This window comes from Dioscorea cayenensis, chromosome 3, assembly GCF_009730915.1.
Source record: "Dioscorea cayenensis subsp. rotundata cultivar TDr96_F1 chromosome 3, TDr96_F1_v2_PseudoChromosome.rev07_lg8_w22 25.fasta, whole genome shotgun sequence".
In the NCBI taxonomy this organism is placed as follows: Eukaryota; Viridiplantae; Streptophyta; class Magnoliopsida; order Dioscoreales; family Dioscoreaceae; genus Dioscorea; species Dioscorea cayenensis.
Genome location: NC_052473.1, coordinates 213,017 through 238,640, shown reverse-complemented (window position 1 = coordinate 238,640; position 25,624 = coordinate 213,017). Strand labels below are relative to the sequence as shown.

Below are 25,624 nucleotides of genomic sequence, written 5' to 3'. Positions count from 1 at the left end.
AACAAAGCTTCAAATCAGCAGAAATCCGTACAGAAAAATTGGCTCAGAACGAAAGTTTGACCCGGAATTCTTTGACAAATCGGGGAGGGGTATTTTTGTCATTTTGAATGTAATTTGAGAATTTATGGAATATTGTTGGGTACAGTAAATCAGTGATCGTGCCGCAATCCGAGGGTGGGTTGTTCCGGTTGAAATAAAAATAATAATAATAAAATAAAATAATGGGAAATGACTGTTTTACCCTTGATGGAATTGGGTGAACCATGCCAACCACTTCAGGAGAGTTTGTCTCTGAGAATGAGACCTTATATCCTCCACCCAATTTGGATGGGACCCAATCTAATTTGGGTTACAGCTAGGGCTTAGAATTTTAATTAAAAAAAATAAATAAAAAAAATAATTCTAATATCTCCTTTTTTTTCTCACTCTCTTTGTCATTTAATTTTTTTATTATCTTTTCTAGTGAACCATTTATATATGGAAGTCCCAGATCATGAATGGATTGGATTTCATCCAAGGGCATTTTGGTCTTTTTAAGAGTTTTGGGGTTTGGATCCTTCCTTCTTATAAATAAATAAAAATATATAAAAATATATATATATATATATTTGAAAAAGGTTTGCATTTAAATTTATTTATTTATTTATTTGAAAAATTGAAATATCTCTTTCTATGCTCTACTTGCAGTCTTGCACCCTCTTTGTTCTCTTTTGCTCTTATTGCTCAGTTCTTAGCGCTCTGGTTGAAGCTCTAGAATGGTTTTCCTTTGCTTCTCCAAATCCGAGTTTTATTCTCTCTGTTTTTGATCCGTTTCTTCTCTTTTTCAATCAAAGATCTCATCTTTGCATTTCAAATCCGTAAAAATCCCATCTTTTTTTTTTTCTTTTGAATATCAAAGGCATCAGATTTGGAGAAATGAGTAGCATGAGGCTGGCGTGGAAGGTTTTTGTTTGTTTCTATGAGGTGAGTTTCTAATCATGACTCTCATACTCTTCCTTTTCTTCCTTTTTCTTTAGTGTTTTGGATAGATTTGAGCATGGATTTCTTCTCGGGAAAGTAGAGATTGTTTTTTGGATTGGTTTTATGTATGTTTTTAATGGTTGTTTTGGCGATTGATTGTTCTTGAGTGAAGGAGGAGGTTTGGAGGGTGTTTGTTAGCCAGAAAATTTCTTTCTTATTTTCTTACCTTTCTTGGAGGATGTGGTTGGGTTTGAAGCATCTTTTGATCAAGAAGAGAGTTCTCTGATGTGTTTGTTTTGTTTTGTTTTCTCCTTTTAATACTTATGTTTTGAGTACCGCTTGATTCAATCCTTGATCCTGATAAAAATTGATTTTTTTGGATATTTATCTAGAGTCGGTGAGTTCTTGCTTTGAAAGGGGAAACCTTGTTGTTTTCTCTTAGATACTTGCTGTGTTCTCTTGAGATCAGTACTATGATTTTCCTGCTACCATTTGATTGTTTTTGGATTTGATCTAGCTTCCCTCTGAAATAGAAAAATACATGTTTGATAAAAAATCCTTCCTTCTCTATTAAGTTAGTCTAGAACATATAAATTTATCATGTGTCTTTAGATCTTAACTTTTGGATGTTCATGCATTTGATATGTTTCATCATGATTTCTGAAAGATATTCTGTTCAAGTTTCATCTCTCAGCCCTTTGCTTTTGTGCATAAGCATAGTTGTCACAATTGATTTATTTCAAGATTTCACTTCTTATGGATTGCAGGTTCTGTAATTTTCTTGTGGTTTTGTGATTGGAAAGTAGCCTGAATTAATGGGAAGAGGCAGAGGGAAGGGAAAGAAGTTGACTGTTGTTGCTGGTCATGACGACCCGGGGAGCGGTGGTGAAGAACCTCTTCCCCCGTATAAGAGAAGGGGAAGGCCTCAGAAGCCATTGAAGGATGGCATTGATGAGGATGATACTGAAAAGATTGAAGAAGAAGAGGAAGAAGGAGATGATACAAAGCCGACCATATCCAGTAAACAAGTGAAGGGTGCCGTGGTAGAGAATGGAAGGAAGAGGAAGCGGCAACAACTGAAAGAAAATTCTGACTCGGCTTTAGATGAAAATGGTGCTGGCACAAAATCCAGCATTGAGGATCCTGCTAAACCTAATGGTTTTCGGCAAAATGGAAACCGACGTAAGAGCAAACCTCGGCGTGCTGCTGAAGCGGGAGTTGAGTGCAAGTGATGTCTCTGATAGTCAGTGACGACGGGCGTTTTCCTTGTTACAAACAGAGGATCATACAGTATCGACGTCCTTTTGGTATCCAAATTTTGTGTTTTGATGTCTTTACATTTCCTTTGCTGTTTGCAATTGAATTAAATTGCAATTGTAGGGTCTGCATATACTGCTTTGTTTTATCTTTCCTTTAAGCATGAAGCTGTTATTAGATATTCGCATAACCATAATTGTAATATCTATTTCGTGCAAATTGTAAACTGAAGGCTTTTCTTGTCTTTCCTTTTTTATCAATTTTTTTACTTTGTTCTCCATGGAAAGAAAATCTATATGCTTTGTTTTTCTTTGTTGATAGAATGTAGTTTCTCAACACAAATATTAATGACTGAAATGACTATCATAAGTACTACATTTTTCAGGATGTTACTTCTAGTTGTGAATTTGTATGCTTGCATTTGTATGCATCCTCTATTATTCACTGATTACAAGTTTATATATATATATATATATATACACAAGTCTTTAATGTGGATTTAAGCTCTGTGAACTGAATAATATTGATGTCAATGCTATAGAATTGGGTTCTTAGTACAAAGATCATGATAATGTCTTTGAAGTTCTTTTAACACTGACACTGCTGGTTTATTCACGAATTATCTTTTTATGGATTATATTTTGATACCAATGGATTCACCAATGTGTGGAAAGCGAGATACATGTTTCTAAGTTTTGCCTCATATTGAATTATAAGTAGCTGTCATGATTCATGGCAAATGGAAACCATGATTATTGGAGACAGAGAGTATATGAATCAAATCATTTTTGGTATAGTTTCTTGATTGTTGGTGCCTTCTGACAAGCTTCTTATTTTATTCTCAAATTCTGATTAATTGGCATTTCCAAGTAGAAAATAACTGCAAACTTGAAGCAGCATCAAATTGATTATCTTGAGATGTACTTTAAAAAATAATAATAATCAAATGTGCCAATAATTTCAATTATCCTTTCTTGGCTGCTGAACAATTATTTCTGCATGTTTTCCATTTGTTCAATGTGTTTGCCAGGAAATGTCCAAGTTGGTCCTGTTGCTTGTTTTTATAATCATATAATAAGGCATCCCTTTTTATTTCATTGTCTACCGAATTGAATGACACTTATAATTACTACTTTTTTATTCCTATTTAGAAATTGGATCCTTGGGCTTTTCTGTTTCATTTCTATTTGGTTTCTGTCATTCTGTGTATTCTGCTTGAAAGCTCTTCTCAATAATTTACTATGTGCTGTTAAGTCTTAAAAGTGAGTCATCCATTACTGATGAAATTTGTGAATAATTTTAACTTTGAAGCATCATAATAATTATAACTTTGAAGCATCATAAATCCATGCACTTAGTGTGGTAATGGATAGTTCACTTAAGGATGAATTTCATTGCTGCATTGAGTAACTTTGGTTCTTTTGAAATATCTATTTGTTCAAAATTTAAGTTATATATATATATATATATATTAAAAAAATGAATAATGTAAAAATGAAAGGCCAATGGCCTATTGGTACCGGTGCAAGGTGCTTGTTTCATGTAAAGTGAAAATACAAGAAAATACAAGTGTGTCGAATTAATTTTACGAATGTGCATATCCAATTTCTTTTAAAAGTATGATAGCAAATAAATTTTCCACTTTATTGCCAACAAGTGAGAATGCAACTATGATAAATATATAATGGTTTATCAGTTGGATTAATTTAAAGTTTGAATTCAGAATAATTAAGATTTAGAAAACTTAAAGGAGTTCGTCATCAAATGGTTATTTTTTTTTCTCAAAACAATCAATCATTTGAAATAAATATGTTCACTAATTAATTATACACAAATTTTAGTATTAAAATAAATGTATTATTTATTAATTGTTATAATTTTTAATATCGATATTTTAGTTTTAATTAAGTCAAGTTTTTTATTAACCTTATGTAAAAGTTCCTTCCAAACAAGTATGTACACTAGAAAAAATAATTTCATTTACATGTCTATATATATATATTAATAATATGGGTAAGCCATGCAAAACACACGTGAAGGCCTTTGGTTTGCCGTAATGTGAAAATATTACTATGTGTTATATGGCAATTGGAAAAAATTATCAAGTAGGATTAGTGGTAATTAATAGTAATATTAATGGTAATCTATGATAATTTCATTACTACTAAAATAAATGATTATGGTTGATTATCAAGTGAGTGATAATATGACAATTTTTTTCTAAACAAATATATCCTTTATTTTTTAACTTTAAATTTGTTCTAAATTTAAGATACAAACGTATTTTGAAAATTTATGAAAAAAATTAAATTTTTGTATTATAATTTAATTATTATGATTCCAAATTTTATTAAACTTTAAATTTAAATTTGTTCAAAATTATGAATATCCTTACCATTGCCAACCAAATATGGTAATAAAAGATGACCAATAATATGAAATCTCAATCAAATATGTTTATCATACATTAACACAACATTCTTGAACATATGATATTCCTGACCTCATTATTGTGAGATTACCATAGTAACATATCATTACTATAAACAAAATGACCCATAACAGTTAAGCTATTGCTTATTGTGGACAAGGCATCCCAAACACATACATATTTTATTTATTATTATGCCTCAACCGGGGGCTAGAAGAGGCTGAAGCACCTCTCGGAGCCGGTGAGATTACCTTTCATACAACATAAGTTTAATGGATCCGGTTTTTCTATATTTAAATTAATATAAAATAAAATTTTTGGGCACATGAAAGTGTGTAATGTAATTGTGTTTGAGTGGTTAGTAGGCCTAGTTATAAAGCATGTAATTTTGATCCACCCAAGAGCCTAGCAAATATATTATAATACATGGTGTATGTGTTGTTTTCACATTCCATTTTTTAGTTAAGAAATTACTATGATTTTAAAATTTAAAGAAAAATTAAAAAATCTTATATAAAAAATTTTAGTAATTTAAAAAATGTTTAAATTGATCATGAGGGCTAGCACATAGGATCTATTTTACTATTGTTTTAAAATTACAAACTTGTGAGATGTAGTTACTTTTTATTAGTTGAATTGTTGAAAATCTCATATATTTGCTAGTGGTAATAACAAAATTTTAATTATACTTTATGTTTTTTCAAGTGTATTCACATTTTTGTTATATTAGGATATTATCTTTTATTGAAGATAATTATGTTGTTGGATTTTTTTTTCCCGTTTTCCCTTTAGGCTTTATCCCTGCTACCATCAAGTCCTAGTTCTGCCACTGGCATCAACCTCGCTCCCACATGAGAGTCGAGTTCCTTAACAACAGGTTCCACTTTAATCCAATACACCAATTCACTTCATTACTTTCCAATACAAGTTTAGATATTTAACATGTATTATTTATGCTTTTAATAGCCATAATTTAAACTTGTTTAATATCCGCCTTTCATACCCTTATTTAATCAAGATGTAACCCTCTTTCGTGTGTCATTTATTTAATCATTGTTTTTTATGGTGGCTTATGTCTAAAGTGTGTCGCATGTTAAGATTTTTTTAAAAAAAGATGTTAGGTTTCTTTTTTATTAGCTCTACTTAAGTTGTTATTTTATGGCCAGAGCCCCTTTGATCCAATGGTATTGACCCCACCGCCTAAAGTATATATTATGAAATGCTTATTGTCCATATATATTCAAAATGTACTGAATATAATGGTTACAAGCTTATGATTCAATCCCCGTATGGAAATAATGAAGGGGAATGGACGACTATTTTATAGATATAATCAATAAAAATACTTTTTTTTAATATTAGAAAAACAAGTTTATAACCTATGATTCTTAAACTATTTAAGGAAACCTAAACTTGTACGATAGTCATATCAATTTTAAAACCTATTAACACAATGTTTTGATCATTTTAATAGTTTTTATTATTATTATTTTTTTAAATATTAACCTTGTATTAGGCATGATACAGATTACAGACCATTGTTAGTTCGTAAAGATCAGATTTTTACGGAAATCAGATACAATAATCAACTACTCCAACTTTTTTTTTCTTTTTTTTTTGTTTAATTTGATTTATTGTAACTATATTATGTTATATTATATTATATCATGTTATATATAGAGCATCGATCCTCTGTGAACGTCCACAGGATATTAATCTTGGGACGTTGATCTCGACCGTTGGATTGAGATCCAATGGTTTGTTATTTCTCCATTAACAGTAATACTGTAGTGCACAGTTGCAAGTGGAATGGACAGTGTTCTGGTTACTGTGCTTATGAATAGTATACAGTGAAAAATGGGATGTACAGTATTTGAATCTTAACCGATCAATCAATTATTTACACAATAACTAAATAAATCACAACCATTGAACTCTATTTCTACTAATACCTACAGTTATACAAACTAAAATTCAAATCAACTATGTTCCTGTCTGTGGATGCCTACGGACGTTCGCAGAAACAATTTTCTCATATATATATATATATATATATCTTCTCTTCATGTTTCTATCTTCCTCCCAGGGTTGGGCTTTGGTTCAAAGTTGCAAGGAAATTATAGAGCTTGTTGGTGAATGAATATGTACAAAATTTGTAGCAAAATGTGAAAAACGTGAAAGTTTCATGTTTATTTACAAGTTAAAAAAAATGTTTAAATGAAGAGTTTAGTGGTCTACTTTCTTAAATTATGAAAATTTATAAAAATTGAAGAAGTTGGGGTCATGTGTGCATAAATAATATTAGAGGAGTACTTAAAATATAGAAAAGGTGAAAGCGAAGATTTCATTTTAAGATGAGGGGTTTTTTGTTACTTTGTTGGACTTTTGTTATGCAACTAATTACTGTGAGATCCCATAAATACTTGATTAATCTCTTTAAAAGGACATCATTTGAAACTTATGACCTTCGGTGAGGCCCATTGCATGATTGATAGTTATTTTTGAGAGTCCAACAATTGTCTCTTCATACTTACAATGGCAGATAAAGATATTTCTTAAAAATTTATTGTGAGATATATACATTGCATGGTTAACAGTTCTTAATCTGAGAGGATCTCATCATTGTTTCTTGACATTCACAGGCATCTCTTAAAACTAATGACATATACATTGAGGTTCAATGCATAGTCAACAACTCTTTTTAAAAATGTGTCATAGTTATCTTTTAGTACTTATAAGAGTTGTTGAAGATATTTGTTACTACTACTGATTTACTGTTCTCTTTCAAAAAATCTCACCATAATTACTGTTTAACACTTTAAAAGTTTAGGATTAAAGATAATTGAGATTATGAGTGCAGTTGATTACTGACTAGCTACATATATGCAAGTTAATGGAAAGTTTGTATCCTATTTTACTTAAAAACTTTCTTAAATAACTTAAAAGCATATATATCAGAGTGTTTGATAATTGTTATTCTGAAATGCTCGGATTTATACAAATATTTTTTTAAAATAAATAAACTATAATTTATTACTTATAAGTAAAAAGAAATGACAAATACAAAGCAACAAGACATTAACTCAAGGATAACCAACACAAAGTCTCAAACAAGAAGAGAAACCTAACAAACTCATGATCTACAACCGAACAAAAAAATATTCATCAGAAGTGAAAGAAAAATAACACGATCAAACTGAACTAAAACACTGAAATAACACAACGAAGAAGGCAAGACAGAGAGACAATTAAACAAACGACATGTGTTGGGTTGTGGACCACACAATATGTAGGGATATAAGGACTTATGTGCATAAGTTGTGTAGACGTACACAACTAATGTTTATAATTGTGTTTATCTTATTATATTCAAGTTTTGAATGGACCCAAATTGTGATCTAATTCAAGTTTGAATTTGGTCATAATTATCTAATTTTAAATGTGTGGATATACATATTAATCATATGTTGTGTAGAATTCCTGGGGGCAAAATTGTCAAATCTATGATGGGCAGACTTGTAATTAGCCCCATAAAGTTTTCTTATAAATAGGGTGTGGTCCCTGACTGAGCATGCACCGATCTGAGATTCAGAATTAGGTTTTCTGAATTAGGGTTCCCATCTCCCCTCTCTGCGTGTGATCAGTGAGAAGAACCACAAGACCCAATCACTTTCATCATAATCAATGGATTCAAGTGCAGGTACGCTTCCGCCACTTTCTTTGTTCCTAAGCAATCTCCAAGCAAGAAGATCCAGGGTTATACATTAGGGTTTATACCCATTAGATCCATCAAGTGGTACCAGAGCCATCTTGTTTTGGAATTGTTTAGGATTTATTTTAATTAAATCTTGAATTTATTGATTAATATGCATGAATATATATATTTATTTATTATTCATGTTTTCAGTCTTGAATTTTTATGGTGATATGTTGATCGTATATGATTGGGTGTTTATATATATATATATATATATTAGTTTACATGGTCATCTAATATAATCTACTACATCTAAACCGTGCACAACATGATCATGTTGTGTGTGTGTGTGTGTGTGTGTGACAGTGTGAGATGGATTGAAATAAATCGAAATCCGTGCATTATGGATTGAAATTTTTCATTCTGCAGATGATATTGATTTTGTATGAATTAATTGATTCACGGATTTTGAGAAATTAAATGATCTTATAATATTATATATGGTTAATATTATATATCATGGTTTTATTATGATTATATGATATATATCATGGCATTGTTTGAATTATCATGGGATTGTTTGATAGAGTTGAATTGATTTATAAATCTTTCATGTTCACGGTTTTTAAACACATGATTAGATTTATTATTATTTTATCATTATAATCATTATAATCTTGATGATTATTATCAAAATCAAAGCTCTTGAGTATAATTAATTCGTTAAATTTTACTTTGATTTGGATTAGGATAATATTTGGATTTTAGTTTAATTATTATGAAATTATTTTTTTAATTCATAATTATAAAGTTGTTTTAATAATCATTAGGAAATAACAACTTAGAGTTTGCTTTTATAGCTTTCTTGGGTATTTACTACAATTGGTAAAAGCAGCATCGTCACCAAAGTGACCTCTGTTGTGGAAACCTTTTGTTTGTGAATAACCATGGTGTTAGTGCATGCTTATTCTCATGCAGACAACACGTCGGCCCAAAGAAAGACTGTTGTTTGGCAGAGATTTGTTTGCACATGTGGTAATAAGTTGTTTATAGTTATAAAGTGTCTATTGTGAGTATTTAGTCGGCCCAAAGGAAGACTTTATACTTGATTAGATTTTACTATAAAACTTGATTACTGCAACAAGTTAATTACTAGTGAATTGAATCTCTGTCCAAAGACTAGATTTGATGCCAATCAATTAACTTGAAGATGGGTTGTTGTTATTTGTATTTTTTGATTATTAGACTCTAGTTAATTAACTGTGAGCTAATTATTGATTATTGCTCTTTGTACAGTTGACATCATGAGTGTTAATAATGTATTTACTACACTCAATGGCATTCCTATGCTTAATGGCACAAATTTCAAAACTTGGAAAAACAAGGTGACACTTGTTTTGGGATGTATGGATCTAGACTATGCATTAAGAGAACCATGTCCTGCACCTCTTACAGATCAAAGCTCTCTTGAGGATAGGAGAGTTTTTGAGAGGTGGGAGCGGTCTAACCGTATAGGTCTAATGATCATGAAGAATACAATCCCGGAGACTTTTCTGGACACTACATCTGATAAAAGGGACATTAAGCAGTTCCTTGACACCCTGGAAGAACGCTTCGTAAGAAGTGATAAGGCGGAGACTAGTGCTACACTAAAGAAACTAGTTTCCATGAGGTATAAGGGTGATCGGAATATACGAGAGTACGTCCTTGATATGTGTCATCTAGCTGGAAAATTAAAGAGTTTGAAATTTGAGATACCGTAAGATGTTCTAGTGCATATGGTGTTGATTTCCCTCCCTCCTCAATTTAGTCGGGTTTGAAGTGAATTATAACTCGCCAAAAAGGAAAAAAATGGACGATAAATGAACTTATCTCACATTTAGCACAAGAGGAAGATCGGATAAAAGCAGCGTGAGGTTGAGAGTCTCGATTTTGCATCTTCAAGCCATTAGAACAAGTGCAAGAGTTCGGAGTTGTTTTATTAATATTAAAGCTTATAGGGATAAACTCCATTGTTGTGGATCCGCTTGCATTAGCTCCTATAGTTTTTTTAATAAGCATGTCGCTTATATGGTCGACATTTGTAGAGATGCTTTGATTAGTGGGAGTTTATATTTAGTTGGTTTTAATATTTGTATTAGTGTCATGACATTTATAATAGATTTTTGTGAAATTTCTAGATTATTCATTGTTTTACTCTGAACTATAATCTCATAAAGTTTTTAAAGCTGGACCAGTTGGAAATAGACAAGCGTAGATCACATCGGCTTGTAATTTCCATGCTACACATCCACACTTGATCTATGTTATTAGTTAAGTCGGCATATGTGATCATCGTGGGTTTAGTTGCATTATCATCGTGACGCATCGCCTTTGTTCCATGTATTGATGAGGGTCGATGGGACGAGATTGATTTAGGTAATTTTTTTCGGGTTGTAATTACATTTGGTTATTGATAGTAATTTATACACAATTTTTGAATTCCGAAGGTGCATGATTGTATGGTCCAAGTGGGAGATTGTTGGGTTGTGGACCACACAATATGTAGGGATATAAGGACTTATATGCATAAGTTGTGTAGACGTACACAACTAATGTTTATAATTGTGTTTATCTTATTATATTCAAGTTTTGAATGGACCCAAATTGTGATCTAATTCAAGTTTGAATTTGGTCCTAATTATCTAATTTTAAATGTGTGGATATACATATTAATCATATGTTGTGTAGAATTCCTGGGGGCAAAATTGTCAAATCTATGATGGGGCGGACTTGTAATTAGCCCCATAAAGTTTTTCTTATAAATAGGGTGTGGTCCCCACGTAGAGCATGCACCGATCCGAGATTCGAATTAGGTTTTTCCGAATTAGGGGTTCCCATCTCCCCTCTCTGCGTGTGATCGGTGAGGAAGAACCACAAGACCCAATCACTTTCATCATAATCAATGGATTCAGCAGTGCACGCTTCGCCACTTTCTTTGTTCCTAAGCAATCTCCAAGCAAGAAGATCCAGGGTTATACATTAGGGTTTATACCCATTAGATCCATCAACATGTACATCAGGAAAGGCCATAATCTTGCTTAGAATATACGGCCAGACAAGTTGAGATTTCTTTTGGCTTATATTATATTATATTATATATTATATCTTCTCTTCATGTTTCTATCTTCCTCCCGATCTTGAGCTTTGGTTGAAAGTTGCAAGGAAATTCTAGAGTTTGTTAGTGAACCGAGTAGACTCCCGGGTCGGGAGTACTCGAGGTTGAACAAAGAAGCGATGAGCGGAACTCACGCCCGGAGGGAAAACAAGATTGGTGTGCCATCGTGGCGGTAGTAATCCCCAAGCAAAGGCTTGATTGCATGGGTGGCCTCCATCGCATGATAGTGAGGGATAGTGGTGAAGAGATGATGGACGACGTGGGTATCGGTGATGTTATGAGCACCTTGTTCAACACGCCGTAGTCACGGTCAACGGTGGAGAGAGAACCACGAAGCCAGTCCCACTCGTCGGAGTCATAGTGAGGGAGCGCCGGGTGTGTGTGATGGAGATACGTGACGACGACGAAAGCGGCGTTGAGAATGAAGAGAGGACCAGCATAGATGGTCAGCACCGATGAAACAGAGAAACAGGTAGCAAGATGATAGAGGAGGAAGCAAACGGAGAGGACCCCGGCATCGGAGATTAAGATATAGACTCGCTGGCCGGAGGAGAAGATGAGGCTGAAGGGATCGAAGTGGCAAATGAAGCCAGAGTTTGGGGTAGTGATACTGAACAAGAGATAGAGACACCAGCCAAAAGGGATGTAGTATAAGAGAGTGAGGACGGTGCCTAAAGGGTTGTTGAAGTACTTGGCGAATCTCAATAGTTTGGACTTGGGTTTAGGGACGAAGGCAACATCATCATCGAGAGAAGCGATGTTGGAGTGGTGCTGGCGGTGAGAGTATTTCCAGGAGAAGTAAGGGACCATTAGAAAAGAGTGGAGAACAAAGCCAACGATGTCGTCGATGATGGAGTAGTCGGAGAAGGCGTGATGGCCGCACTCGTGGGCGATTACCCAGAGACCACCGAGGAAGATGGCTTGGAGGGACCAGTAGAGAAGCCAAACGGTGAGGCGGAGAGGAGTGAAAGGGATGGAAGGGATGAAGTATATGGCGAGAAGGAGAAGAAGGGAGGAGATGAAGAGATCGTAGAGGAGATAAGAGAAGGAGGTGAGAATGGAACGGTGGAAGCAGTGAGAAGGAATGGCTTTTTTTAGTTGGTTTAGTGTGAATGGTGGCTTGTCGACGGGGACTCGCCGGAAAGGGTTTTTGTGAGCTTTGTCGTCGGAGCTGCTAGATCCCATCGTCTTGAATGCTACTGCGAAGAGCTCGATGATAGAGATCTGCTCTGCAGTAATACACTCATATATATATATATATATATGACCCATCATCTAGGAATGTTCCTAGATTTTAAATCTAGAGATGTTCATAGTAACCGTCGGATAGTAATCTGACAGCTCTTATCATTATGAACAGTAAAAACCGTGTTCTACATTATTGTCCAATAATCATGAACAGTAAAAATGTACAGTATTTATATAAACAATCAAGATGATCCAACTATTTCTCTAATTAAATTTCAAATATAAAGATTTACCTAAATGATATTTATATATATATATATATATTTAAAGATTATATATATATAAAGAGGAAAGGGTTTGTGTGGATGTTAGTAGACATCCACATGTGGTAACTAGGTCTGCTTTTTAGTGCTATTGTAAATATTAGTATGAATAAGTTTCAATGGTTGTCATTTGTTGAATTATTGTGCACAAAATTGACTGAATAATTAAGATTAAAATATTATGCATCTCATTTTCATTATACATTATTTATAAGCACAATAATTACAATATTGTGCTTCCGACTTGTATAGATTAATAGCCTACAGTCTTTCACATAAGATATGTTCTCATATATAAATAAATAAATATATGAGCGGGAAGAGCCTGCTGATTTAAATCATAGTTGGTTAATAATGTTTCAATATTTTAATCATGCTAGGCTGTAAATTTTAAAAAAATAAAATAAAATAAAATCATGATCATTGATCAATTAATAATTTTAAATATAAAACGAGTCCTTAAAATCAGTATGGAAATATTCATATAACTCTTTTTTTCCCCAAATAAAGATGTCCACATGTAAACAAAATGACACTTCTTATTAGGGAAAAGTCTATGATAACTTTGCATGGGATTGTTTGATGATACGTATCATAAAAATTGGTAGCTTTTTACGTGATAGTCTAACCCCATAGCCCTGCAGCCTGCTAGTTTTCACTTTCTTGTCTTTTAGCTTTGTACTGGAATTTGGTGTAATAAGTTGTTCGTTATTTAAAGGGATGGTGTAATATGTTGCTCTATTTTTTTGAAAGTACAAAAAAATAATAATAAATTTAAAAATTTATCTAGAGTTAACTTTTTCTATTTAACTATACTGATATGAATTTTTTTGGATTTAAATATTATTAAAAAAATAAAAATAATAAATAATAATAATTAAACTCACTCGCCTCGATGGCCGAACTATCCTCTGTACACACATCTCACTCCTGCAGTGTGACCAGCGTCCATTCACCACCACCATGTTGAACGAATTAAAAGTTTTTATTGAAAGAGCTCATGAGAACTATTTTATTAATAGAAAAAAGAAGTTACAAAAGAGTTTAAGTTACAAAATTCAAAATAAAAACTGACAACTAAACAAAAAACAGAATAAACAGAAAGAAAACAGAAAGCAAATTAATACAAAAAACCACTAAGTCTAATAGTCTTCATCAGCCATTTGGGAAGGTCCCTGCCAGAGTGAAACAGAGAAATTTCATGCTGAGTAAGGCTATAAGTAGCTAAAGAGATTGTAGGCCTGTTCCATAGCATTGGAATAACACCCAACTTAGGATAATTTGCCTCATCAAGAAGGCCTTTCAAGAGATTGATCTGCGAGTAGAGTCTCCACAAATCAGTCCAGGCATCGGTCGATCATGAGATCAATTAGATCCGCACTAGAAGAGAGGGACGAGCTTTCGATGTTCGAGTCCCTTGTTTATCTCATCCTGAAGAGCAAAACAGATAGCTTTGGCTGCTGCCTCCATGTGAGAGTTTGCAGAGCACCTACATCATCCAAAATTTAACAAGTTAGCTTTGTAATCAGCAACTAAGAAACCTATCCCAGCTATAGACTTATCTTCATCCAGAACAGAAGCAGTAAGCAAAACTGGGCAATCAGCAAATGTATAATTGTTTAAAATAAGATTCCTCCCCAAATAAGGATATGAGGCACAAGAAAACTCCCTGGCATGCCCAATAGCCCATTGGGAAATCATAACACCATCCAGCTGGTCATTGTTGAAAATTTTATTACAACGAGCTTCCCACATGAACCACAAAGTAGAAGCAATAAGTGACTGAATAAACCGATCATTACCAGACACCTCTTGGTTCAGCCACATGCCAGAAGAAATCCCATCAGAAAGGTTAATAAGCTTACCAACCTTAGAGCAAGTGACATTCCAAATATCCTGAATTTTATCACAGTTTAGAAACAAGTGCTCCACAGATTCAGTGTGTAAGTTGCAAAATGTGCACAATGTTTGAGGACCTAAATTCAGTCGATATAAATAATCGTTTGTTTTAACATTATCATGAAATAATAACCAGATAAAATGTTTTACCTTTGGAGCAACCTTGAGCTGCCATAAATTCTTCCAACCCTCCCAAAAATTACCAGAACTCTTATCATGATTCAAAAAAGAATAAACCATAATGGACAATTTAGAACCTTTAGATTTGGGTAACCACACCCAATTATTGCTTGATTCATAATCAATACGGCTATGACTCAAAACATTATCATTCATGTGCATACCAAAAATAAGATGCAAACGAGAAATATTCCAGTGAATATCAACCAATAACTCAGAAATATGCAAATGCTCATAATCTAGATCCATATTAAGGTAAGTAGGTTTAAGTGCTAACGGTATCTCAAAATACCAAGGATCGCTAAGAAGAGAAGTCATACTCGGATTAAAAGAATTTATCCAGAGAAAAGGTTTGATGACCAGAGCAGTGCGAAACATACCTCGATAAATCCAAGAGCATTTTATGGGAAATATTACCTTTCCAGACATTAATTTTGCCATATTTATCTTTCATAATGTCAACCCACCACTTTTTGATATTGTTCAGCAAACTCATAACATTCTTGGCCATAAGAGCAATTTTAGAAATACCCATATTTCTAATTGACAATCCCCCCTAAGATCGATCAAGCATAATTTCATTCCAACCGACTGAGTTGATGCCCTTTTTATTGCTATCCTTAGACCAAAATAGGGCCCTGACAGCCTTGTTGATCCCACTACAAGAAAAATAGGAATTTGGCACGATCTATTTGGCACGGTTTTGATTTCGTGCCAAATTTGTCACGGAAATTGGCACGAAACAAAATTTAGTGACAATGTTGTCACGGTATTTGGCACGGTTACTAAATCGTGACAATTTTGTCACGGTATTTAGCACCATTTATGTTTTCGTCTAAAATTTAGACAAAAAACCGTGCCAAAAACCGTGACAAACACATTTGTCACGATGTTTGGCACGAACAATCCTAAACAGTCCCAAAATCATAACAATGGAGTCCATGGCTTTTGGAACGGTTTTTGGCACAATCAACCTAAACCGTGCACAAAACCGCGACAAACATATAATGCCTTTATTTGTCACGGCTTTTTGGCATGATTAACCCTAAAAGCGTGCCAAAAACCGCGATAATAGAATCCATGGTATTTGGCACGGTTTAGGGTTACGATTAGCAAAAACCGTGACAAACACATCATACATTTATTTGTCACGCTTTTTTGGCTACGGTCAAGCTTAAACCGTGCCAAAAACCGTGACAATGGAGTCCATGGTATTTGGCACGGTTTTTGTTTGACCGTGCCAAAAACCGTGACAAACATATAATGTCTTTATTTGTCACGGTTTTTGGCGATGATCAAAGCTTTATCATGACAAAAACCGTGACAATAGAATCCATGATCTTTTGGCACGGTTTTTGGCACGGTTTAGAGTTGATCGTGCAAAAACCGCGTGATAAACACATCATACATTTATTTGTCACAGTTTTTGGCACAGTCAAGCTTAAATCATGCCAAAAACCGTGACAATGGAGTCCATGGTATTTGGCACGGTGTTTGGCTCGGTTTAAGGTTGACCGTGCCAAAAACCGTGATCAAACATATGACTCCCTTTATTTGTCACGGGTTTTGTACGTGTTTATAATAATTTTTAATCTATTTATAATAATTACATAATAATTTTACTCTTTTGATAATAATTATGTACCCACAATAAAAAAAGCTAATTTTTTTTTTGGCATAATATTTTCTTACAAAATCTCTACTATTCTTCACAAAAATATATTAAAATTTGGTAGCATAATTTAATTACCCATACACATAATATTCTATATTCATAATAATTATACTTTATTTATAATAATTACATAATAATTTTACTCTATTTATTTATTAAAGAATAAATTATTATTATTATTATTATTATTATTATTATTATTATTATTATTGTTGTTGTTGTTGTTATAATAATAATAATAATAATTGTTATTCTATGATTATTATTATTTTCTTTTTTAATATATTTTTATATTATATTATATATATATATATATATATTTATTTGTTTTATCATTATTTGTTTCTTCTTCTTCTTCTTCTTATTATTATTATTATTATTATTATTATTATTATTATTATTATATATTTATATTTTATTTATAATAAATATATAATAATAATAGTAATAATAATTTAAGGCTTTTCATTCGTTTGGATCGATCAGGGCAATTAAATTAGGTCCTCTGCTTGGTCTTTATTCCCCAGCCTTTTTCTCCCTTAATTATTCTTTGATTATTTCTTTTAACACGATGAAAATAATTTTTTTTTTGGCAACGTGTGAGCTATATTAGTAAGTTTTGTTGACATTAATTCAGTGCTTAAAAGACCTTGAACACTACAAGAAAGTTATTGTTTAAAAACGGAATATTACAAACGGAATTTATTTCGTTTCTACTTATAACCGATTAACAATGGACCAACAATCGTTTTAAATATAATCTAAATAACAACGGCTTACAAACGGCAATTTAAAATATAATTTATTTAAATATTAAAAATATCCGTTTCTAATAGAAAGGGACTAAAAACGGATCTAAAAATTAATATTTTATTTAAGTATTATTATTCTTATTTATATTTAAATTTAAATTTTTTTAAAAGGGTATATATGTGAAAGGTTCTTTTAGATATTTTCACAAAATTTTTCTTCTCTACAATATTCAATGTTAAATTTTTTAAATATTATTAATATTGATAAATTTTATTATTGCTTCCAAGCGGAAATTGTTATGATTTAAATTATATCATTAATACACCATTAACTTCTGTTGTGAAGTTTTTCTACTTAAATAAATTTTATGTTTTATCATGTATGCATGCATGTGTAAAAAAGTGTATATATCACAAAAACCTAAGTGGCTTATTTTTTTTAAAAAAATAATTACAGATTTTTTTAGATTTTCCTAAATTTGGAAATAATTTTTTTTGAATAATATTAGAAAAAATTATATGTTTTTTTAAATTTTGCCCTAGGGTTGAATGTTGCATTTTGAATTTTTGTAATATTATTTCCTTAAAAGAAACTGTATTAAATTCTGGTTTATTTACAAAAATTACCAACTCGCTTTTACATGTGAACAAAAAAATAATACAACGGAAAACCCTAGCGATCCTCTCCCTCACCCTCACTCTAAGATCAAACCTCGCTCGCCTCGTGCTCCAACCCCAGCGATCCTCTCCTCAAGACCTCCTTCAGGCGTCACCGTTGCCGGCGAAGCCACAGCCGGCGCCGACGACGACATCCCTATTAGACCCTTGCTCATCTCATGGTCACTGCCGCCTCGCCAAGCTCTCCATTCTTCTCCTCCGTCTTGGATCCTCTCGAGCGGTTGTCGGCATGCCGAAGCACTAACGCCCTTCGGTGAGCTTCTTCTCTCCCCTCTCCCTCTCGATCTCCATCTCCATCTCCAATCAACCACAACCAATCATTGTTCATTCTCTTTCTCCAGGGGAAAAAGGAGGGGAACGCGGCTCGGTACATCACCGGGGACCAAGGCTGCTTCATTACCTCCGGACTAGTCTCTCCAGCTTTCGGTGCCTCTCTCGCTTTTTGTTTTGCGATAAAGGTATTGGTTTTCTCCGACTTTTATGCCAATTTTTGCTGATTTGCAGGAAGCTATGTATTCTCAAGGGGATATTCCCTCGAGAGCCCAAGAAGAAGGTCGAGGGAAACCACAAGACCTATTATTATATGAAAGATATCGCCTTCCTGGCTCATGACCCCCTGATTGAAAAGTTCAGGTGATCAGTCTCTTCTCTTTGTTTCTGTTTATTGGTTTTGTCTCTTTTGATCTTCGCTATATGGTGTTTAGTAAATTGCTTACATTTTTGTTTGTTTGCTTTTCATCTTATGCTTCAGGGATATAAGGGCCCATAAGAGAAAGATCAAGAAAGCTTTGGCGAAGAAGAATAGAGATCAAGCAAATCGGTTGTTGAACCAATAGCCAAAATACAAGCTTGATATACTTATCCTAGATAGGTTTGTTACTTCCTAAGCAGTAAAACTATGCATTTGATATCAAAGGTTAACACCTTTTTCATGGACTCTAGATCATCTATTAGACAGGTAGGTTGGTGTCTTTGCTTGTTCGTCTGCTTAAAATTTGCAACATAAATCTATGTCACATATCCTAAACTTTATGATCACCATTTGTTACATCTATTCGTAGGGTGTGCTTGCCAAGAGGAGGACTCACTTCCAAGGAAATCAGTTTCCCATCACTGCTAATGCTGCAAACAGGGCAGCTGCTTATTCCACCAGCAACAGGATGGTTAATTGGAACAAGCCAAGGTATTTTTGCTTCATGCCTATTTTTATAGTGTGATTATTTTCTTTCTTTTACGTATCTGTATCTTAACTGGTAAACATGGTTTCTATCTTTTTAATGATCAACATTATAAGAAATTTGTTTTGGAGGTATGTACATACAACTGAGATGTCTGAGCGGTTTAAAATGCAATTGATTATAACTTAGTGCCTAACAAATGTACTGGATTGTTTTCAAACAATGCTTGGCATGCTTTACTTGTCAGGCTGAAGAATTGCCTATCCAACTCTTATTTGGATGACTTGTTTGTAATACGTTCAAGTTTTGAGACATCTCTGATCTCAGTTAGGTGAAAAGTTAGAGTTGCATTTATTTTTTCTGTTTTTAGGAAAAAATCACAGAATCATTTTTTGTTGTTGAAAACATCAAACTTTTATTAAGCTGCTTTAGTACAATACGGTTTGTAGCCATGATCTGATCATTTGATGGCATTGGCCAAGATCACATTTCTTATATATATATATATAAATATTCTCTTGGTAAGAACCAGTGGAATACAATGAAATTTGCTTACATTATCTTGTATGCACATTATGTTATCTCATTGAAATTAATTGTATATTATGAGATGTGATTTGATGGTTTTTTTTAGAGGTCAATCTTCTTATATATATCAGTTTTCCAGGATTCTATTTGAAGTTTCCTCATTCTATTTCTTTGAGTTAAATGTACTTGAATTCTAGCTGAGCTTATTTTTTATTATTCCTTCATCAATATATCTGTCCAAGACTTGATAAGGTTCAATTATTTCTTGGGTCATTAGATTTAATTCTGATGGTTGATAGCAGAAGTATGACTCCTCAAATGTTAATTTGATGATTTATCAAATATGATTTGAATATATAAGTTAAAATTGAACTTTGTTTTAACATGAGCTCGTATTCTAGCTTTATATATCCAATTCATGATTTGCTGTACATTCTTTTAGATGCCATAGAATGCATATTAAATTTAGATGCCACTTGTGTTCGTTATCTCATTTGTTTTTATTTATTTATTTATTTAATTAGTCCAAATATTATACTACTTTCAATTATGGGAATGCATTTCATGTTCTTTGTAAAGAAAGTCATTGGTTAAATTTATGTTATTAATGAGAGTGGTTTTTTAGGAAAGGTCTGTTCAATGGACATTAATGGTATGAAAACCTAGGAAAGTCAGCTAATGTATGAAAACCTTTAATATTTATTTAGTTTTATTTAATATTTGAGAATTGGTTTTATAAACTCAAATTAATTAGCTAATTTAACTCACTATCATTTAATAATATGTTTATTTTTTAATAGATGCAGGAGGAATTTGACAAAGCACTAGTAGATAAATGCAGTCAAGGGGTGAATGAGAATTCTATTAACCAAGAAGAATTATGGAATGAGGTAGCCATTGGGAGTCATAACAGAGTGATAATATACATGGTTTATGTTTAGAGTTTTGTGGATTTATGTAGATTGGACCTTATTATTGTCATGCTATGATTGTAATAACAATTTTGTTTATTTTACAAATATGGCAATATATATTTTGATGAAATTAAATACAGGTTTTATTATTAAATAAATCCATTTATAAATTTTTTAAAGAAAATTGTTCCAAATTGCGTGACAAAAACCATGCCAATATCCTTACTAAATTTAAAACCGTGCCTAAAAACGTGACAAAAAATGTACCAACAACTATATTATATTTAATACTGTGCCAAAAATCATGACAAAAAATGTGCCAAAAATTGTCTTTGTGCCAAAAACCGTGACAAAATTGACACTATAAACCGTGACAAAAAGAGTGACAAAGCAAAACCGTGACAAAAATGGTACCAAATAAACTGTAACAAATACCGTGACAACATAAAACCGTGCCAAAAACTGTACCAACTAAATCGTGCCAAAAACCGTGCCAAAACACAACCGTGCCAAAAACTGTGACAAAACACCGTGCCAAAAAATGTGACAAATAAAACTGTGCCAAAAATAGTGACAAAAAACCGTGCTCTAAAAAAATCGTGACAGCGTGTCAAAAATAGTACAAAAATCAGTAGCTTAAAACCGTGACAAAAAATTGACACGGTTTAGTTAAAGCGTGACAAAATTTGGCACGGTTTTACTATTCCGTGACAAATTATATTTGTCACGCATGCTATAGGCACGGTTATATTTCCGTGCCAAAATCCGTGCCAACATCAGTTTGTCACGGTTTTTTGGCCAAAATCCGTGCCAAATCTACCGTGCCAAATTCCTGTTTTTCTTGTAGTGTCCGATCAAGAATAGATTTTGGAACAGGATAAACCGACATGTAGTACAAAGGCGCAGTTATGATAGAAGCATTTATAAGAATGGTTTTCCCTGCTGGGGTGATTTTAGATTTCCGCCAAAAAGCAATTGACTTCTCAATCTTGTCAACCATAGAGGAAAAACAAGAGAGTGCCAATCGTTTAGGTGAAATTAAAATTCCCAGATAGGAGAAAGGGAAAAAACCAACCTTATAGTTAAGGATTTCAGAAATTCTACAAGAAAGGTGTTTGTTGAAGCGGCTAGGGAAGATGACTTCTGATTTCAAATTATTGACTCTTTGCCCAGTCAAGTTACCATAAAATGCAAGACATCTCTTGATATTCCTAGCAGCTTTTCTAGAAGCATTCGAGACAAGAATAATATCATCCGCATACATCAAATGGTTGAAATTACTTTGGAGGTTGGAGTTAAAACCAGGAATGGCATTGATTTGCAGAGCATAATTGAGCATAGTAGTCAGGTTTTGAGCAACAATAATAAATAAGTAGGGAGAAAGAGGGTCTCCCTGTCTAATGCCCCTACTAGCAGTGAACCAAGAAGTATGAGTTTTGTTGATCAACAAGGCATATGAGACATTACATATACATGTCTTAATCCAGCTAACCCATCTACCAGGGAACCCCATTTTGAACATAGTAGCAAGAATTGCAGACCAACTAGCAGTGAACGAATTAAAGTTACAAACCTACACTTTTTCAAAAGAAACCCTATTGTACACCTATACAATCAAAATGCATATATATAATAGCATGACAAAGACACTTGAAAGTTGAAATTCATGCATATATATAATAGCATGACAAAGACACTTCGTCCAAGTAATAGTAAAGATCATAGAGCATTATAAAATGATAAGACTTAATTAATAGTAATTTAAATTTGAAGACAGATTCAGAAACACGTGAAGGAATTAGACAAAACGAAATAGAAACAAGAGCCTTGGTCTGGTTGTTGAAAAACTTAATACAACTGCCTAGTTTTCTCTCTCTCTCTCTCTCTCTCTCTCTATATATATATATATATATATATGCAAAAATGCAAACAAGCCAAAAATAAAGAAACACTATGCATGCATGATTCAAATGACATAGACGTATGATCTATTAAATTAGCTCTTTTCAGACTCTTCCCACGCATTAACTGCAACATCAGCGAAGCATGTGACCAAGAATGCATGGGCCATTGCTGACTCCATGCATGCATGTCCTTGCTAGATTTGCAAGGGAAACTGTGACTGTTTAACTGTTCATTCTGTGCACGGCTGTTGTATGCTCTCAGGACATGTGCAATTTATTCCCACATTTGCACCGCCATGCCTCCGACTAGTATTCGACGATGATTGGAGTACAAGCTGGACACCATGTATGCATAGATTCTCCCATTTGACTTTCAAATAACGTCTAAAATTTGGAGAAAACTGTGGTAACTCAATTAATTAAGTGATTATCTCTTATGACAAAACCTTAAAATAAAAACAGACAAATATAAAAGATGAAATTTCACTGTTGTTACACAAATAAGGAAACATAATATTAAATAGTGTTGAGAAATTGAAAAAAATCTAAATAAAAAATAAAAAATAATCATACAATAGGCACGAGATTTAACAAAGTATGACAGAGTATGCTTATGTCCTCTGGAGCAGAGTGACGGTTGATTTTCTTATTAGAAAAATAATTATGATTACATATTACATATATATATAAATATATATATAAACCTTACCTAGTATAATTTACCAAAATACTCACGTTGCGCTCCGTTCTGCTGCGCTTTAGCATCTACCCGTTCATCATGTATATGAGCCATATACAATAAATAAATCCAAAATGGAATAGGCCAATTGATTTATTTGTACATTGTTGGCATAATCATGTTATATATAAGCCATCAACAGCCTCATATTTTATAGGCATCCATTTCTCGATGTATAATTTTTCATATTATTTGCAAAAATTTAAGGTTGAATATCCCTTGTAACAGGTGAGGACGGATGGTATATTTAAATTACCTGCACATGATCTCATGCTTTTTTGGCATCCGGTTCCTGATATGAGGTTTTTTGTATTAATTATTGACAACAATCATGGATCAAGTCCTCTACGACTGGTGAGCTTGGTATATTTAGAAAGCCTGCACAAATTTTAATATACAACTTGTAATAATAATAATAATATATAATGCTATAAGCGAATTTGGAGCTTCTTTCTCAGTACCTGGATGTTCATCCGAGGCAAGTTGAAGTTTTTAATTGGCAGATTCTATCCTATCGCACGGCAATAGATGAGGTTGTTTTTCACTAAAGACTACCTCTGTATTTTTTTTAATAAATTATTTAAATAGCTACCTAATTATACAATAACTCCTATTTGAGTCACTAAATTATAAAAAATTTCAATTGGGTACTCTAACATTAAATTCACATTCAATTGGGTCACCCGGACTAATCAATTAACAGTCATGTTTTCTTGCCATATCAATGTCATGTGGACAAAAAATCAAATTAAATGAAAGGCATCACTCCAACTTATTTGACTAATAAATTCAAAAATTCAAAAATCAATTTATCTTTTGTTTATTTGACATGAAAGACCAGTTATATAGATAAACTATTTCCAAGATAAAGTGAGTTTTTATCCGAGTGGCATATTGATGTGGCACGGAGACATGATATAGTATGCATGCCAGGTGACTCAATTAAATTCAAATATAAAATTAGGATACCCAATTAATTTTCTTTATAATTCGGTGATTCAAATAGGACTAACTGAATAGTTGAGTCACTATTTAAATATTTTTTTTTTTCTGGACGTTGAAATGAATTAGTATAGAAGGATATAATTGATATGAATAATAATTTTAAAATAAATATAATATATATTATTAAAACATCTTATATTATATATGATTTATTTTATTAAAAAAAATTTACTCCATGGTAGATTTATCCATGGGCAGGGCAAGTCCGGGTTCATGCCGGCCCGACTATAATTAATAAATTCAAATTTGCTCAAGCCCGACCCGGCCCAATAATATGGGCCTTAATTTTTGTTAAAACCCATCCGGATTTTGTGACTTTTAACCAAGGCCCGTCCAAACCCACCCAAATAAAATTTTTATTAAATAATAAATAAATTATAAAATAGGTTAACTATAATATTAACATGTGAATACTACCAAATATTATTCTATAAAACACATTAAAATTAAAATACAAAATATATATCTTTAGTCAATCACAACATCTAAAATTCAAACCATTATAACCAATAACAATTAACTATAATCAATAATGGGCCAAGTAGGCCATCTATTCACAATTAATAAATCCAAAATAGTATTACATGCCTTAAATATACACAAATATAATATATGAATATTTGATTTTATTAATATATCAATTATATATATATATATAATTAATAAATATATTAATTATATATCTTGGACTAAGACTTTATATTTTGTCCAAACTCTGGTTATCAGATCTCGTATATTTGTCTAAATCCTCTAAATTTTTCGATTGGCCTTCGGGTTTGAATAGGTACCCTGGGCTTTGGACAGATGTACTCCATAGGTGTGTATATATGTGTATGAGTTACTAAGCATGCAGACTTTAATAAGATGATTGATATTTTAATCAGTATTTCCCTTCCGTGTCAAAAGTTGACCATTTAAATATGTTGTTCTTGTCCTATTTGCACCCAAATAATAAATAAATGTTCATGGCCAAGTAAGTCACATCGTCTTGTTATTATATATATATATATATATATATAATAATAATAAATAAATGTTCATGGCCAAGTAAGTCACATCATCTTGTTATATATATAAACATTCACCGGTAATGTCGTGTGTGCGTGCAATCCCTCTACTTTGAGCCCCCGTAATATGTCCAAGCTAGTCAGGCTAGTTA

The 25,624-nt window shown here is 32.7% G+C and overlaps 2 protein-coding genes and 1 pseudogene across 2 annotated transcripts; 2 read left to right on the top strand and 1 right to left on the bottom strand.

Moving 5' to 3' along the window:
• The first annotated feature begins 877 nt into the window (after positions 1 to 877).
• On the top strand, positions 878 to 2,473 carry LOC120282127. Its single transcript, XM_039288881.1, has 2 exons — positions 878 to 963; positions 1,728 to 2,473. The coding sequence occupies exon 2, from the start codon at positions 1,776 to 1,778 to the stop codon at positions 2,190 to 2,192; it is 417 nt and encodes a 138-aa protein (XP_039144815.1). The 5' UTR covers positions 878 to 963; positions 1,728 to 1,775; the 3' UTR covers positions 2,193 to 2,473.
• Positions 2,474 to 9,292: 6,819 nt separating this feature from the next.
• LOC120254857 lies at positions 9,293 to 10,108 on the top strand. Its single transcript, XM_039262873.1, has 2 exons — positions 9,293 to 9,380; positions 9,642 to 10,108. Exons 1-2 carry the CDS (start codon positions 9,293 to 9,295, stop codon positions 10,106 to 10,108), a joined length of 555 nt encoding a protein of 184 aa, XP_039118807.1.
• Positions 10,109 to 11,632: 1,524 nt separating this feature from the next.
• LOC120254850 lies at positions 11,633 to 12,696 on the bottom strand (annotated as a pseudogene).
• Positions 12,697 to 25,624: the final 12,928 nt, after the last annotated feature.